The following is an 18,104-nucleotide window of genomic DNA, read 5'->3' on the forward strand; positions in this document are numbered from 1 at the left end:
TCGTTAATATCTGGTCTAAACTCTGTAGTATTTATTCAAGGCTCCACAGCCAGAATAAAATAAAATTATCGCATAAATAATCCGGTCATTAAAACTATTAATTTATTAATTTATTTCAGGCTCTCCAGCCGTTATAATTGATAATTGATATTAAGATTAATACAGGCTGGAATTTATTTCGTCGGCCGCATTAATTCTAAGATTCATTAATTCAATCGATTTACTCTATTAACGTCAATAAAATCGGGAACCGCGTGACGCCAATTCACCGGCCGAAAATTCTAGTCAACCCGAAAACAAATTCTAGTCAGAACGTGATTATTAAATTAATTTTAAGTTGAATAAAATATCTAAAATTTAATTAAAGGATACTAGAGTTTGAATAAATTAAATTGTGAGTAAAAAGTGAAACGGATTATTTTAAAAGTGAAATAAATTATTGTGAAAATTGTCAGTGGAAAAATTAGGAATTGAAAATAATAATTGTATAAGAATTGTGGCAAATTAATTATAAAATTTTAATCAGAGAAAGTTAATTAGGAAAATTTATAAGTGAAAAAAAGATTAATTAATTTATGAATTATATTAAACAAAAAATAAATTAATTAATTGGAAAGGACAGTAAATCATAGAATGAAAAATTTTATATTGAGTATGGGAAATTATGAAGTGTTGAAAAATTGAGTGAGAAAGTTAATGAGTAGAGTCACTTAGTTATAGAGTCAAGTTAGAGTAAAGAAACTGTGTCTGTGATGTAAGTCCGGTGGACAAAGATTAAGTTAGGTTTAGGATATGTCCGGTGGACACTAGGAAATAAGAATATGCGGGTTAACGTCCTGTGGACGGTTTTTTAAAGTAGAATTAAGGAAAATAAGGTTTAACGTCCGGTGGACGGTTTTTTAATCAAAGTGTATTAAGGTTAAAGGTTTAACGTCCGGTGGACGGTTTTTTAATGAGAGAGTGTGTGTGTGAGTGTGTTACGTCCGGAAGACGCTTAAAATACGTGTGTGTGAGAGTGTGGAAACGTCCAGGGGACGATATTTAGTTTTGTCATAAGGAAAACGTCCAGGGGACGAGATTTAGTTTGTCATAAGTACACGTCCAGGGGACGCATTTAGTTTGTCATAAGTATATAAATTGTTAAACAAAAGGTTAAATAAATAATAAGCAAGGTGCTTAAAATAATTGAAATTAAAAGCAAAGTTTTAATAAAATTTATTTCAGCCTGTTCACTATTCCTCTCCTCTCTCACAAAATATAAATTTACAAACGACCCTGAGAATCAAAAATTACAATTAACATCCAGTTCTGGAAGGCCGAGTCCATCTTCCAGTGGCGCCCTAATATTCGACCATAATACTTAGGTGCGACCAGACTTGGCAAGCTAATCACTCTGTCATAATAGAGAACGGTAGGCTCGTGCCATGAAACATCACACATATACAGATGTTTGATTTGAACGTGAACTTGGCGCGAGACGCTACCGTGTCTCCTGATTTATTACAATTTGTAAAAAAAAAAAAAAAAAACAATTTTAGTAATGTAAAATTTTGTTAATTTCCAATTTTTTCGCTGAGAGAATATATTACTTATTAAATTACAAATTCGATAGTTTTGTGATTAAAAATAATAAAACATGAAATTTTAAGATTCTTAATAAACTTATTTATTGTAATCGTTTTTATAATACAGTTGATAACATACAGTCTAGCCATTACAAATGGATATTGTGCTCGTAAGGCATTTAACAATTATTTTGAAAAAAAATTTGTTAATAATTATATTACAAGCAAACAGTCTTTCAAAAGTAAAAATATTAAACATATAATATATACATGAACGAAAATAGTATGTGTATAATACTTAATTAAATGACGAAATCAATTTTAATGCAACATCTTTTAATAGGATAAAAAAAGTTTTCAGTAGTTGAAAACTTATGTAATGAAAAAAAAATGTTTTAATCAAATGTGATTTCAATTGTCTAACTTTTAACCTTTATATTAAATACTTACAATTAGTTTATTTGTATCCTAAGAACGAAACACGGCTGCAAAATACTGACTTAATTATCAAGAACTTGTTATGCAATACTTTTTGCATACTTTGACAACTATCCCATAATCTTAAGTGTTTTTTTCTAATCCTCTTATCGACTATACACTAATTACATTTTCTTATTAATTATATATAAATGAAAATGGTGTAATATTAATTATTTTATTTAACTTATTAATTTAAAGGATTAAATCCCAATCAGTAATAAGTAATGAGATAAAAGACTCTTAACCTGATCAATACCATAAGTCGCTCGCTTCATCTGATTAATCCCCGGTGGATCCGAATTACGGTAATTTACCGCATTTTGCCGTAATTTACTTTAAATGTGGTAATTATACGGCAACTTTTTGCAGTTTACAGCATTTTACAGTAATTGTGACAAAATACGGTTATTTACTGTAATTTGCGGCATTTTTACCTTAAGTACCGGACGTTTTTTTTTTATCGTTTCTACAGTGCAAAACCTCACTTTACGGTAAAATACCGCAGACTTGCCGGAATTTTACGGTGAATTACTGTTGGCTTACTGTAAATTTACGGTAAAAATGCCGTACTTTTTTGTGGGATATCGTACTTTTGTCGTAAAGCGCCATAAATTACGGTATTTTAGCGTAGAATACCGTGATTCTTCCGAATACTGTAAATTACGGTAATGACCGTAATTTACCGTGATTCAGATCCGCCAGAGATGCGTTTTCATGATTTTTATTAAAAACGCAGTTTTAAAAATCGCACTCAGCCGCTTGTAATTATATCACGCAATTATTCTGAAGTTAATAGACAATTAGTAATTCTCGGATTTTTTTTTTAACAAACCAATTACCAAAAAAAAAAGCAAGTAAAGATATGCACCTATAGAAAATTAAGGAGGCTGTAGATGCAATTTTTGGAGAATCGTTTTTTAAAATAATTTATCGTTTTAAAAAAATCCAAAAATTATTAGACATCGGCTAAATTCAGTATCGTGTTATTCAACATACAGTTGATGACTCTGGTTATAAGTTACATCGGATGTTCCACTCACTCTCACGACAATTTCATTTCTTCCTGTAAGTAAGAGTATAGACAGAAACATTGCTTATAATTAGAGTGTACTGTATTTTTCGACTTTTTGAAAATTAAATCAAGTAATTTATTTTATAAATTACTTTCCTAATCAATATACTTATCATAGTTCAATTGATATTGTTCTCAAACGAGTATAGGGCCATGTGCTGATCGCGTAATGGCTCATCACAATTTTCAGTGAGCGACTATGGGTACACTCAACGAGCTCATTTAAAAAATTAATGATATTTCTAAATATTGAATGGTTCAATCTTACATCAATGAAAAGTGACCGAGTAATGAGTCTTTTACCTCAATTTAAATATTCCATAATCTCAAGCGAATTTAAAATTTAAAAAAAATAATAATAATGTCGCTTGTAATTATATTTAAAAATTTGTTTGTTTTTTAATCATTCCGACCATTAGTTTTGTATAAAATTTTTCTCATACACACAATAAATCTATCGAACTTTTATAGGTAGTCATTTATCAAATAGTTTATGTTAAACTACCTCATTAAGTAATTATATATTTATTTATTTTGTAGTAAAAAGATTTTAATCAAAGTTTATATCAAATATTTATTTAAATAAGTATATAATTGTATATTGAGTATTCTCACCGTTCATGACAGAATTAAAAATTTATAAAAACAGACGATAAGCGATTTCATATATAATTTTCGAATACTTTTCAAACCACGAATCTAATATTTTTCTTATCATTTCATTTTAAATATTTACGCATTTCTCAAACTTTTAACTTTCAATCAAATTTTCTCAAATGGATTAAAACTTTTAAAGTTAAATATGCGATCTTTTCTCTTTATCCTTTTTTCATAATTTGTAGTTATTAGTGTGTTTCATACTTATGTAATATTTAATCTGCGGGATAAAAACGAAGAATTGCCCTACCATGGATTTCCGATGAACAAAGTTTTTGTACGACATCCATTGCTTCTTCAGCAGGATAAACAGTATGTGGTGGTGGTTCAATTTTACCGGTTGCAACTAATTGTACAAGCTCACTGAGTTGTTCAAGAGCACCTGGTTCTATAGATTTTATATTTTGTTCGCGTTCTTCAGCGCGTTTGCTAAATTTAGGCAAAAGACGATCAGCTACTTCTTTTATTACAAAAACTACACCACCTTTAGTAAGACACTGCATGCTACGATGAAGACTTCTTGAAGTTGTACCATAATCAATTACAATATCTACTGGACCTTGGCAGGCATCTGTAGTACGTTCAATTAATTGCTTTTCGTAAAGTCCTTCATTCCACTCAACTACATTGACACTGAAAAATTATAAATGAATATATATTGTACTTTGTATGCATAGTTTTTATTTTTCGTCAAGTGTAATATTTATTGTTTAATTTTCCTAAGCTTTAGCGCTTAATTTTAATTTAAGTATTTTACATTCGATTTTGAAGTTTTCCCATTTAAAATACTTAGGGAAGTTAGGACTTTTTTTTTAATTCTCTATAGCTTAGCCGCATTTCAAATCACCGGGTCGCCGATTGCGGGACTTTGTAGGTAATTTAATACTTTTCAAAAGTCTCCTTACACTCAGAGAAAAAAAGTTAGTCAAATCAACTAATTTGAGGACAACAAGTCAGTTTGATACTTAGGACTTGGTTCAGGTACTTGTTTCAACTATTTACTAGTAATATAGACTACAAAAATTTTGTTGTGGCAACTAGCTCTGATACTAATATTAGTAACTACATAGTTTCTGTCATTGTTGCTATACTTATGTTGTGCAAGGAACAAAAGTATAGTTAGCCTTTACTACTGATCTTTCATAGTAAATGTAACTATCCAAGTATAGTTAGATTACATAATCTATTTAGTTAATTGTACCATAGTTATCGGAACTACTATTTTTTGTTCTGATAGCATTCAAGTCCTCTTAAAATGATAATAAATTTTTTTGTAATTTATAGTTTATACAAGCGGTTTTTAAACACAATAGAGTATTTGATATAAAATAGAATATTTCAAAAAATTTTTAATTTTCTTATAAATAACGCTAGCAAAATATTTAATTTTACACCGGAAAAAAACGCTTCTCAAAAAACATTATTTAAGTGTTAAAGTATGTTGAAATTGTTAATGATCATTAAATTTATACTTTAAATATCTTTTGTATATCCTTCCACCTATTATATACTAAAATTTAAACTTTTCGTTTTTGTTAAAAATTTTAAGAACCTACAATTTTTCTAAGTATTTCATAACACTCATATTTAGGTACTACATCTGTTAGCCATACGACGTCTGAAAATTTTAACAAAGATCTCTTTGTAATAGGATTCATTTTTTTTATTACTCTACGTAACTCTCAATACTAAACTTTCTATTTCTCACGTATCGTTTTTATTCTTTTCTAGTTTCTTTGCTTTGACTGTTAAAACTTACTAAAATTGTCTGATACCTAAAGTATTTCCCAGTTCGGGCTATCTATATTTTTCTCAATTTATCTATAAATTGTCTTATTGAGAGGTTTGCATGTTTAGGTTTCCACTATATTTAAATGGTGCTCCGGGTGAGGAACGAACTCACGACCTTAAGATTATGAGACTTGACCTAAAGTATTTCCAACAAAGATCAGTTGTGAACAAGCAGCCTTGAGAGCACGTCGTGGCCACATTTAAGCTAAATATTTTAATTGAAAATCGATATTAAAATGTAAATTGAATTAATATACAAAAATAAGTTGATTATTTTTTTATGACTTTCCCTTCCTCACCTCTCCATAATTTTACACACTCAGGGAAATTTGAGTCGCAGTATCTAAAGTACCTCAACTTAAGCAATTAATTAAGGTGCTTAGATGTATGATTGCTTCAAATCGCTAGCCAAATCGACAGTTGCTATTCACTCTCTAAGACTGAATTAGCAAAATTCACTAGCAAATAGTGAATATTCGCTAATTCAGTTTTAGAGAGCATATTTCTGTGAAGTATACTCATAAACTTGAACCAAATGAAATTTTTTCGATCATAAATTATAACTACTAATTCAAGATGATACTTAAAACAACTAAATAGCAATCTTTCTATAAATTTTTGATGCAAAAAATACCGTAAAATTCTCTGCGTGTAATTGTTTTTTCTGTATGAGTTTTGACAATAATTTTTTTTTTAATAATTTGGGTTTTAGTTGATATTGACTAAATAATAAAATATACAGTAAAAATGCAGATAACGATTTTTCAGGAAATTTGATTCTCTACAAAAAAGGTCATCTTAGTTAAGTGGCTCAAGTTTTTCGTTCATGTAATATAGGGATTTTATTAATTTTGTAAATAAAATATTTTTTTAAAAAATTCGACCAAATTACTTTTAATTTTAATTTTAAATAAGTAAATAATTTTCTTTTTATTAATTTAACCCACTAATGAAAATACTACGATACTGAAGTTAGCCGATGATGTATAATTTTTGTTTTTTTTTTTAAATGATAAATAATAAAAAAAAACAAAATTTTAAAAAATTGCACCTGTAGTTTATTAAATTTTCTTCATGTGCATTTTTTTTTTTAATTTTTTTTTTTTTGATCGTTTATTATTTGAAAAAAAATCCAAAAATTATTAAACATCGGCTAACTTCAGATTCATAAAATACTAAGGATTAAATTTGATAAGCTTCGGAAAATATCTTGACAAATATTTTTTTTACAAAATTAATAAAATCCCAATATCACGTGAACGAAGAACTTGAGCCACTTAACTAAGAGAACCTTTTTTTGCAGAGAATTAAATTTCCTAAAAAATCGTTGTCCGCATTTTTACTGTAAATTTTGTTATTTAGTCAATATCAACTAAAACCCAAATTATTATTATAAAAATTATTTTCAGAAACCATACAGAAGGAACAATTAGTATCGCGGTAAAATTACTAAGGAGACTTTTGAAGAGTATTGAATCACCTACAAAATGCCGAAATCGGCGACCCGATAACTTGAAATGCGGCTGAGCTATAGAGAATTTAAAAGAAAAAAATCCTAGCTTTCCTATGTATTTAAATGAGAAATCTTCAAAATCAAATGTAAAGTACTTGAAATGAAAATTAAGAGCTGAAACTTGCAGGAAATTTTTTTTTTCAATGTCTATAACAATATTTTCAAGTGGGAGTGAAAAAAAAATAGTCATTCCAAACGGATCACCCTAATATATATATTATTTGCATGCGTAATAAAATGTCTTTTAGTCATGCCAGAGAAGTACAGCTTCCAACACACGTACATAAGAAAACTCACCGACTTTTTTCCAGTTTTTCTGGTAAACAAAAACGAAGTAAAAAACAAGACTCGAGGCATTATTTTATAACTCCGCAATCTACATTAGTATTTTTTAAAAATTTTTATTTGTTTGAGGAAGGCATGGACTAGTTCTCATTTACTATGCAAATGCAACAAGGATAGTACCGTCGCCCACTCAAGTGATAGAGAAAAAAAAGACTTCTTAATTAAAAAAAAAAATCAACGAATTTGTGGATGCCGACCTCTTAGAACTGGAATAACGAACATTCGATATTTTAACAGTAGAGCCAATTCTCTCCGCTTCGTGAATGAGGTGAGCAATTTATATTTATACGTACATAAAATTAATTTCTATATAATGTATATAAAAACTACTTACTGCTGAAATTCTTGTGCCATAAGTAATCCATCGTCTCTTAATGACGCTACTGTAATCATAACTTTATTTTGCATGTTACTAAAGTAATACGCAGCTATTCTAAGTGTCCACAGAGCAAGACCTCCAGTACCAACAATAAGAATCTTACAAACTTGATCTTCTGGACGTTCTTTTAGCAGTTGCTATAAAAAAAAATATATATATTAATTCATATTTTCGTACATAAAACAATAGGCAATAAACTATTAATAATTATTATGATTTATTTTCATTATATATAAAGTTATTATATACCTGTACGTGTTCGTGAGCAGCAAAAACAGTGTTCATAGCTAATAATGCTCCAGCTGGTAGCATTGCAGCAACACTCAGCGACATATTATCAGGGACTTTGATGAGATACTTGAGATCAGGGACAACAAGGTATTCAACATATCCATTAGGTATTCCCTCAAATGGATACAAAATTACACGGTCACCAACAGAAAATTTACAATCATCCGCAACTCCTGATCCAAGTGACTCAATTATACCAGCAACTTCATAACCAGGGAATAATGCAGCATCACGAACACCATAATGAGGTAGAATTACAGGAAATTCACTCTCAATAGATGTCTCAGTTGCCAGACTACTTGAACTTGATGCTGATGTTAAACTTGAAAGACTCGGTGATCGTTTTGGATGATAACAGGCACCAGCACAAACCACACGTATTCTGGCACCTTGTATTGGTACATCTGGTACAGGGACATCAAAACTAAAGACGCAATCTCGACCAGTCACACTAGGACTTTCGATAGATAACTGACGACACAGCTTATGCATTTTATTCTGAGTACCTCTGTATAAACAGAAAAAAAATAAATATATAATAAGACAATAATTATTCAAATTACTTTAATTTTTATAAATTTTTGTCATTCACGGAAAAAAGAGCAGTTGAAAAATTACAGTTTGTACAGTAAAAAAGGCTTTCGGGGCAAAAATCTTTAAACATTAAAGCTTAAACTGTAATTTTAGAAATTTGTTATAGTAATAAAATTAAAACAATTTTAAGCAGCAAATTTTACAGTTTAAATCGACAATATCGAGTTTGAAACTGTAATATTTGTTATTTCTGTAAAATTTACTGAAAAAAAATGTAATTTTCACAGTTTCAGACTCGGAGCGCTTTACTACTATACGAAACTGTAATTTTTCAACTGCTCTTTTTTCCGTGTTCATACAAGATAAGTGTTATCTTAGCGCACGCTCTATTGTTCGCCAAATAGCTTTTTGAGTGCGTAAATAAACTTGTCACACGCAAATTAACTTCTAGTGATGCAGATTATCGTTTAACCCACACAAATATCGCGGCTACAGTTGAATCGGCAAAAAGCTTGAGGAACAAAACAGCGAACCCGAGTCAAAACACAAGTTCTAGTTTAGTCCTCAAAAGCCTCAATTCCTTTAATGTTTTATTTGCCGCCCAGAAAGTAACTCTACTTGAATACTCAAAATCCTCAATGAAAACTATGAGGTCTAAATGCGAATAATTTATCGATTTTAAATTATAAAAACTAAGACCTCAAAATCCTCAACGAATGAAAAGTTATATTTCAGACTTTGAAAAATTTTAGATAGAAAAGGGAGGGGAGAGAATACGTCGAATGAGACTTTTGAGGTTCAAATGTGGATAATATTATTCCTGTATGTTTTGAGTATTTTGAGGCTCTAATCCAGATTATGTTATTCCAGTTTAGTCCTCAAAGTGGTAAAAAGGGTCGTAACTAGTATTTTAAGGACTAAACTAGGATAACTTTCTGTACTGTTGTCAATCTTAAAATTCTAAATTGATCCTCAAAAACCTCATTGAGAACTTTGAGACTTAAATCCGAATTTGTTTTTTGACTCGGGAACACTAAAATAGTACTCATATCGCATAAATAATAAAATAAAAGTATGTTCGATTTGTGCAGTGTTGTCGATTACCCACACGAGCAAATGAGCGCAATTACTTCGTTCGCAATCGACAACTTACCGCACTTGTTGTACAATATACTATTAAACTAATTTTTTAAGCATATATTTTACCCATTTAAAGAAACGTTTGAAGTGACACATGGTGAAGAACTAACTGGCGCTAATTCAACATGCATTTTGTAAAACTTTAATATATAATTTATAACTAATAATAAATAACAAACTATTAATAATAATAAATTATTATTTAAATAGCTTTTTATCAATAATGTACTTTTTTCACTCTTAATTTATAAAACAATATTAATTATTAGAAACAAAGCACAGCTTGAAATTGTGTTTCAATATCAACTCCATGAAAATGACTAACTGGAGTAAACAACGTTCTTCCGTCTTTATACGTACCGCATTCATAACAACCAAGAGGGGAAACATCTAGGTAGTGGGGATAACCTGGATGAACATTCGTAAACCGCGTGGTAACACAAAGATACTACTACTACTACAACGTATATATATATATATATATATACATATCATTTCTTATTTTTCAAAACAACCGTCGTCATTTTTTAGTGTGATTGTATAAAATGGACTTTAAAAAACTATGCATAAAAAAAAAGTTTATGATAGAAATGAAATAAATATAAAAATAGTTGATAATAATATTGTTTTTCATTAGAGATTACATGATAAATAAATTGAAACACGTATTATGAAACATATAAGAATTATTGATGATAACTCAACAATAATATTAAAATAACCTTGACATAATAATTATCAATTTTGTTATAAATATATATATAAATATAAACATAACAAAATTAACTTACGTATATATATATATATATATATATATATATATATATATATATATATATATATATATATTAGACTGATTCAAGAAAAGCGGCTACTTTTTTTTTCAAAAATTGTACGGAAAATATTCTTCGAGATGACGAAAAAAAATACCGTCAAAGTTTGAGCTCTTAATATTAATATTAACAGCCGCCTCATCGCAGTTTTGGATTTCACATTTAAATAATATGAGAAATATTATTTTGAAGTTTGTAATTTCATTACTCTGTAGAGAATCAGAGTATTGGTTACATCAATAGGCATATTTGTTGGAAATTGAACGCTGTACAAAAAAGGTATCTTATCATTTTTCGATAAATTAAATTTTTCAGAAGTTATTCGAGGTCACAGTTGGATTCATAGTAAATTTTAGTATTATTTAACTTTTTCGGCGAAACTATCAGACTTATCGTAAAATATTACAGGAGTTTCTTTGTAGATCATTTTATTTCCTACAAATTATCTGGAACAAAGTTTCCGAAATTTTTAAAAGTTCTTTGGTCATTTGCATTTAAAAGTAAGTGATTAAAATCGGCCAGTGTACGATTTCTTGGAACAAAGTGACATTTAAATGCAAATACCTAAAGAACTTTCAGGAATTTTGAAAACTTAGTAAGAAATAAGTTGTAGGGAATGAAATTATCTACAAAGAATATCCTATGATATTTTGCGATAAATCTGATAGTTTCGTCGAAAAAGTAAAATAATACTAAAATTTACTATGAATCCAACTTTGACCTTGAATAACTTTTGAAAAATTAAATTCATCGAAAAATGATAAGAGACATTTTTTGTAGAGCATTCAATTTTCAACAAAAATGTTTATTAATTTTTCCGATACACTAATTCACTAATAAGTAATAAAATTCCAAACTTTAAAAAAAATATTTCCATGTTATTTAAATGGGAAATCGAGAACTGCGATGAGGCGGTTGTTTTTCTTTCAAGTATATAATAGAATAGATTCAATAAACGACCTACAGTAATCCATGTCAAAATAAAATGTCCATAAAAGCATGTAGTACAAGTTATCAAACGATTATCAATATTGATTTAATATTCCTGACAGTTACAAAATACTATTCTTTAATTAAAATTTAATTAGAATAAAATTAAGTATAGAGAATGTATTGATGATATAAATGATTGATAGTAATCAACTACTTTAGTAATGTCAATTTAATCTATAAAAATTGATAAGTATAACAAAGTTGTGTTGAAATTTTTTATCATTATAACATATATTTCGAAAATTTGTATTTATAAGTTGATCATTATTCATTCTTTATTATACTGCAAAACTTAGTCATGAGTCGTTGACATCTTTCTAAAAATATGTAAAGTTTAAATTTACAAAATTCGCTTGATCATATATTATTTTGCATATTTTAATTATTATTAACTATAGTTAACAAATAAAAATGATAATTAGAATTACTTAAAATAATATGTACTTATATTAAAGTATCACTGAAATTTTTCTAAATTAAATACAAATTTTCAAATCAACTTCGTTATTTTTTCGGGAAGCTAATAAACATAAAACGTAATCGAATGACGTTATATTATAATCATAAAAAATATATCACTGTTATTTTCTATTTCCAGCGATGGAACACGCGAGAATGAAGGCCATCACGTAGTACTGTAAACAAGCTTAAGTCGTAAAATAATAAATAACATCTATTCGAGATAGAAAATTTAACATTAAAAATAGCTTTGAATAAAATGACTGATTTAAATATTTCTAATTGAATTTGATTTGAAATGATTATTGAAGTTTCAAAATAGAATCATAACATTCGTATAAATTTTTTTTTAGTGCAGTTGTTTCAAAAAAAATGTTTATAAATAATAAAAGAAAATTACAAAGATTGGTTGTAAAAGTAAAGATACCCAAACAAAATAAGTACACATGAGATCATACTTGTGCTGGTGTATGAGTGGAAAGTAAAAAAAAGAAAATGCAGAGAAGGAGAAGTTAAGCGGTCGATGCTGCCACCGATTCACGGTTTAATCACGTGCACATCAGCGAACATTCACGTGTTCGCGGCGAGCTAAACTGTGCACAGCTAATCCTATCTTACATTACTGCAAATATTAACTGCAGATTTTATTATGCTACTGGTTACTATCACTGCATTAATAATAAAATAACAACACACAGTTTTTTTTACGTTTGTTTATTGTCATTTATAGATACAAAACATATAAATCGATGAGCTACTTATAAAAATATGACACTTATAGAATAAATATTTCTATGAATTATGAATTTAAAAATATCAACTAGTGCACAATTACGCAAATGTTCTCTTTAATTTTTTTTTTCTTTGTTTCTGTTAAATTTATATTTTAAGATAATTTCTCACACTACTTCTATATACAAAAGGTAAATATTTAGGTAAATAATTATTCTTTTATTTGGCATGATATGACTAATTATCAAAAATGATAAACTTAATTATAAATATCGTAAAATAAAAATAACTTAAAAAATAATATATTTCAGTAGTCGTGTATAAACAAAGAAATTGTTAAGAATACTGATTTTTTATGTGCGTAGGAATAATTTCGGGCGTATTTTTCCGTTAAAAAAAAAAAATATTGTTGTGACATAAATATATCACACGTGAACTTCCTATCTACGCGTTGAATAAACACGATAATCATAATTTATATTAATAAAAATAGACAAATAATATTACACCGAAAAAAATATTTGTGAAGATTCTAATCTTCAAGGGCGAATAATAATTAAATTAAATATGAAACTACGCATTCATAAATTAAAATAAATATAAATTTTTAAATAAAACCTTGAAACAAATTAAATCATTTTAAAAAAATATATTGACAACAAGAATGTTTTTTCAAAAATTATTTAAACCCTTTTTATAAGAGTTTTATTTCAATTATTTATGAATATATATATATAAATATATATATGCATTTATCTTTGATTGTCATACAGTAAAAAAATACGAAAAAAATTATTCCTTACTAGATTTTAACATTGAGCAGATGTTGTATTGATAAAAAAAATAAACCTTTATGTTCTTACAATTTACAAAGATAAAATTTATCTCATTACAATAAAACACTTACTTTTTACGACATTCTATTAAGATTTTTTGGGTATTTACAAAATTTATTCATCATAAACAAATATCTGCGCGCGCATCTACCTATGCTACAACTCTATTCAGTTAATCGATATTGATCTTAAATTTTTTTTATCATTTTATATTGTTTCATTAATCAATTAATATGTTTGTTAAACTATATTATCAATAAACGTTGAATAAATATACTGTTATAACTGTTAATTAACTTCGTTTTCTGTATTGCTATAAAAAATAATTTATATGAAGTTAATGATTAGATAATTTGATAATGAATATTACCTTGAATTATAAAAAACGTTGTAATAAATGTTTATGTAACTCATACCGAAAAATACGCCTTACTGGCTAGAATCAGCTCATAAAATTTTATATTAAAATACAATCTTTCCTAATTGGTCAAAAGTGTAATTTAATACATATTAAATCACTTACTTTTATATTAAACCACTTAATTTGAGTGAAATGGGCGGAGTACATCCCTACTCAATAATTCAAGCCAATAACTAATCTATCAACTTCCTCTCTTGTAACGTCACTTTGAATTTAGCTACCTTATTAATTAATATGACCAAAATCTCTAGACTGCACATGCGCAATTAGTTAATTAGCCCACGCATGTGTAGATCAAAGCAAGGTCAGCTGAATTTTATAACCTTACGTAAGATAAAAGTCCTAGTACCCGATTAGGCAACTAGTACCGATCACTTCATGTATTTGTATATCTATATTTACTGGATTTTACGAAATATAGATATACAAATACATGAGTGATCGGGTACTAGATTCCTGATCAGGTATTGGGTCTCTTACCTCACTCTATTAATTGATACCACACAACATCAAGTTCTTCAACTTTCTGCTATAAAAATTGAAAATTTTCAAAAAAAGGGAACTTGTTGGTTTCGATCCAATTTTTGAAAATCGAGTTTTCATTAGATCTCGAAATTTGAAAGCCTCGAAAGCTATTCTGACCATTTTCAGGTGGACGTCCACGTGTGAGTGTGTGTAACTTTCTTTGTCCGACGATATCTTTGAAAAGAATCAACTGATTTGAATGTGCTTGGCAGCAATCAAAAGGATTCACCAAACTTAGAACTGAGTGAATTTTAAAGTCGATCGGTTGAGTATCAGTTACCAAGTTATTCGAAAAATAAACATTAAAAAAAAAAAATTTCAATATTCTTAGCGGGAAGTTAAATAGTATATTACATACCTAGGCCAATAAAATAAGAAAAGTCTCAGATCACATGCAATTGTTGGCTGAGGCGATGCCGAAGCTGACAAACACATATGTGATCTAAGGGCTTCTTTTTTTACTGGTCTATACTATGTTTATAGTTTTTGTTGCACAACTCAAAATAGTGACTGATTTACTTCAAAATTTAATCAAATCTAAGACTAAAATGTCCCTTTCGATTGCGGCAAAAATATTGCAAATCGGTTAATTTATTCCAAAGATATTGTCGGACAAAAATGATCCTTTTTCAGTAAAATATACTTTTTTCAGACCACTCGCTTTTTGAGCTCAAGGAGCTTAAAAATTTACCAGTAATAATGTTTTCGAGCTCAGAGAGTTCAAAACGTAAAGTTTTGTTAAATGAATAATATTAAACAAAGTATCCAATTTTTAAAGTGTAAATCTTTTTTAATAATATTGCGTAAATTATTTTAATAATTCTGACTGTATGACGCTGACTTTAGACATTTAACAGCGTTGTTCTTTATGAATTCATTAAATAAACTATTGTATACTTTTAGTGACATCGAGTATAATACCGATTCCACATAATGTATGAGATACTATTAAACAACTCATCGTGCACACAATAAGAATTTTTAATGATTTATGATGAGTATTCATAAATAATCATATAAAACATTGTAAAATTATGCTGTATTTTATAGATCAATAAATATATATTAGCGTGTCAACAGAAACTAATTTTTTTTTCAGGTCTCATAGTCTCAAAAGTTTCTTTGGGACCTAAAAAAATTCTTCTAAAAATCAGCTCAATATCTTAAAAATTGCACTGGCGCTTGACAATTTTATTTTCCCAATACACGTAAAAAAAATTTTTTTTAATTTTTCCTCGAAAATTAACACGAAAAAAGTTACAAGCCTTCAAAGTTAAAAAAAGAAAAAAAAATTATTTTTGTGTAATTACTGTTTTTACTTTTTAGGTAAATTTTGTAAAAATCTAGATATTGTATTTGCTTTCTAATTGGTGGTATTTTTTTTTCTAATTTAAATTTGCAATCTGTATTGATACAGATCGAAAAAGTAAAATTAATCATTACGGTTTTAAATTATTTTATACCTTGAAAGCTCGGTAATTTTTTTTCTATTATTTTACAAGCCCGATAAAATAATTACTTATTTGCAGAAAAATTGATTTTTATAAAAGATTGCAAATTCAAATTAAAAAAAAAAATACCGCCAATTAAATAACTAAAAAGTATAAACAATATTTATTTACACAAACAAAATTTTTTTTCACTAACTTTGGAGGCTTGTAACTTTTTTTATGTCATAGTTACGAGCAAGACTATTCAGGAATTTTTGTAGGGAATTTGATTTCCTATAAAAGTATGAAAGTCGAAATTGAACATAAATTTTTTCGATCAATTTTAGAGGAAAAAATGAAAATAAAAAAAAAAAAATTTACGCGCATTTTGAATGGAAAAATAAAATTTTTAAGCGCCAGCGCGATTTTCGAGATATCGAGCTGATTTTTCAGGTCCCAAAGAAACGTTTGATACTATGAGACCTAAAAAACAAAAAAAAGTTTTTTTTTCGACACACCCTAATATATGTAAATATATTTTAGTAATTTAAAGTCAAATAATCACGTGGTAGCTCAATAACGTAAACAGTACAGAATGTATAGGATTTGTGACGTAATTGAGGTCAACAACTGATAATGAGTAGTTTTAAATATGAAACAATCTATAAGTATTATTAAAAATTTTAAATTTATGTCTATTATTAAATGATGTATGAATCATAAATAATCATACATGATTGTCTAATATTTAAAATGAACTGTTATCGCGTAAAAAACAAAGGAACAAAGTTAAATCAAAGTCATAACAATAAATTCTATTGATCGAGCGGTAAACCGTGTGTGTACAGTCACTGTCAAGTAATTGAACCGGCTTCCGCATATACCATTAATGAAGATAATAAAATAAAAACTTTGTTTATCTTCAGTGAAGTAAAAAAAAAAGAGTTTATTATTGATACAGATAATTTTATAAGTTTAAACGCATGCATTTTAAATGATTAGATATAAAAAATAAAACTTACTAAAATTGACAGATCGAACAATGAACACAGGCGCACAATTTAAACGTTCTTAAGCGTTTGTTTCGTCGTGACGAATAAAATTCGATGACATTCAAAAAATTAATGTTATTATTTAAAATTGTAATCTTTTCTTTTGTCTCGAACAACTATGATGAATGAGTCAATAATGAGTTTCTGTACGCAGTCATGTCCGTAATGGACGACCCTGATAGGGTCTGGTATAGAAAACGCGCATCGCGTTGAATTACTTGCGCGCCGACGCCAATTGTGATACAGAATAAAGATATGTTACGGAATAAATTGCATATTTTTAATATACAATATGAGTATTCAACTATATCATTTAAATTATTCGATATAATTTTTATTTCATATATTTTTTACATATTATCTTTAACAAAGTTTCTAAAATTTTGAAAAGTTCTTTAGTTGTTGGCATTTAAAAGTAAGTGATTAAAATCGGCCAGAATATGATTTCTTGGAACAAATTGACATTTAAATGCAAATACCTAAAGAATTTTCAGGAATTTTGAAAACTTTGTAAGAAATAAGTTGTAGGAAATGAAATTATCTACAAAAAAGGTCTAATGATATTTTGCGATAAGTCTGAAAGTTTCGCCGAAAAAGCAAAATAATATTAAAATTTACTATCAATCCAACTTTGACCTCGAATAACTTTTGAAAAATTAAATTTATCGAAAAATGATATGAGACCTTTTTTGTAGAGCGTTTAATTTCCAACAAAAATGTCTGCTGATTTTTCCGATACTCTGATTCGTTGATGAGTAATAAAATTCGAAACTTTAAAACAAATTTTTCCCATGTTTTTTAAATGAGAAATCGAAAATTACAATTAGGCGGCTGTTAATATTAATATTAAGCTTAAACTTTGACAGTATTTTTTTTCGTCATCTCGAACAATATTTTCCGTATAACTTGAAAAAAGAAAATAGTCGATCTTTTTGAATCAGTCTAACATATATAAATATACATTTTCACTACGCATGCGTAATTTATCCTGTACAGTGCTGTTATCTAGCAACTCAACAAGGCACTCTTGACTGAGTTGAAATAAAAATCCCACGT

The 18,104-nt window shown here is 27.9% G+C and overlaps 1 protein-coding gene across 2 annotated transcripts; it reads right to left on the reverse strand.

Annotated features, from left to right (window-relative positions):
• Window positions 1-1,642: 1,642 nt before the first annotated feature.
• LOC130666493 (quinone oxidoreductase) lies at window positions 1,643-17,193 on the reverse strand. Of its 2 annotated transcripts, none has more exons than XM_057467531.1 (4): window positions 17,019-17,193; window positions 8,052-8,601; window positions 7,758-7,939; window positions 1,643-4,407 (listed from the first exon to the last, which is right to left on the reverse strand). In XM_057467531.1, exons 2-4 carry the CDS (start codon window positions 8,583-8,585, stop codon window positions 3,990-3,992), a joined length of 1,134 nt encoding a protein of 377 aa, XP_057323514.1. In that variant the 5' UTR covers window positions 8,586-8,601; window positions 17,019-17,193; the 3' UTR covers window positions 1,643-3,989. The 2 variants fall into 2 exon arrangements, with proteins under 2 accessions (XP_057323514.1, XP_057323513.1); XM_057467530.1 differs by lacking the exon at window positions 17,019-17,193 and adding an exon at window positions 9,834-10,088.
• Between the last annotated feature and the right edge of the window lie 911 nt (window positions 17,194-18,104).

Source organism: Microplitis mediator, chromosome 4, assembly GCF_029852145.1.
Source record: "Microplitis mediator isolate UGA2020A chromosome 4, iyMicMedi2.1, whole genome shotgun sequence".
In the NCBI taxonomy this organism is placed as follows: Eukaryota; Metazoa; Arthropoda; class Insecta; order Hymenoptera; family Braconidae; genus Microplitis; species Microplitis mediator.

Coding starts and splice junctions, on each gene's coding strand:
- LOC130666493 (XM_057467530.1), bottom strand. CDS start 9,898: ATGCATGTTGAATTAGCGCCAGTTAGTTCTTCACCATGTGTCACTTCA. Junction 7,940..8,051: donor CTGCTCACGAACACGTACAG/GTATATAATAAC, acceptor TTTTTTTTATAG/CAACTGCTAAAAGAACGTCC. Junction 4,408..7,757: donor ATGGCACAAGAATTTCAGCA/GTAAGTAGTTTT, acceptor ATAATTTTTCAG/TGTCAATGTAGTTGAGTGGA.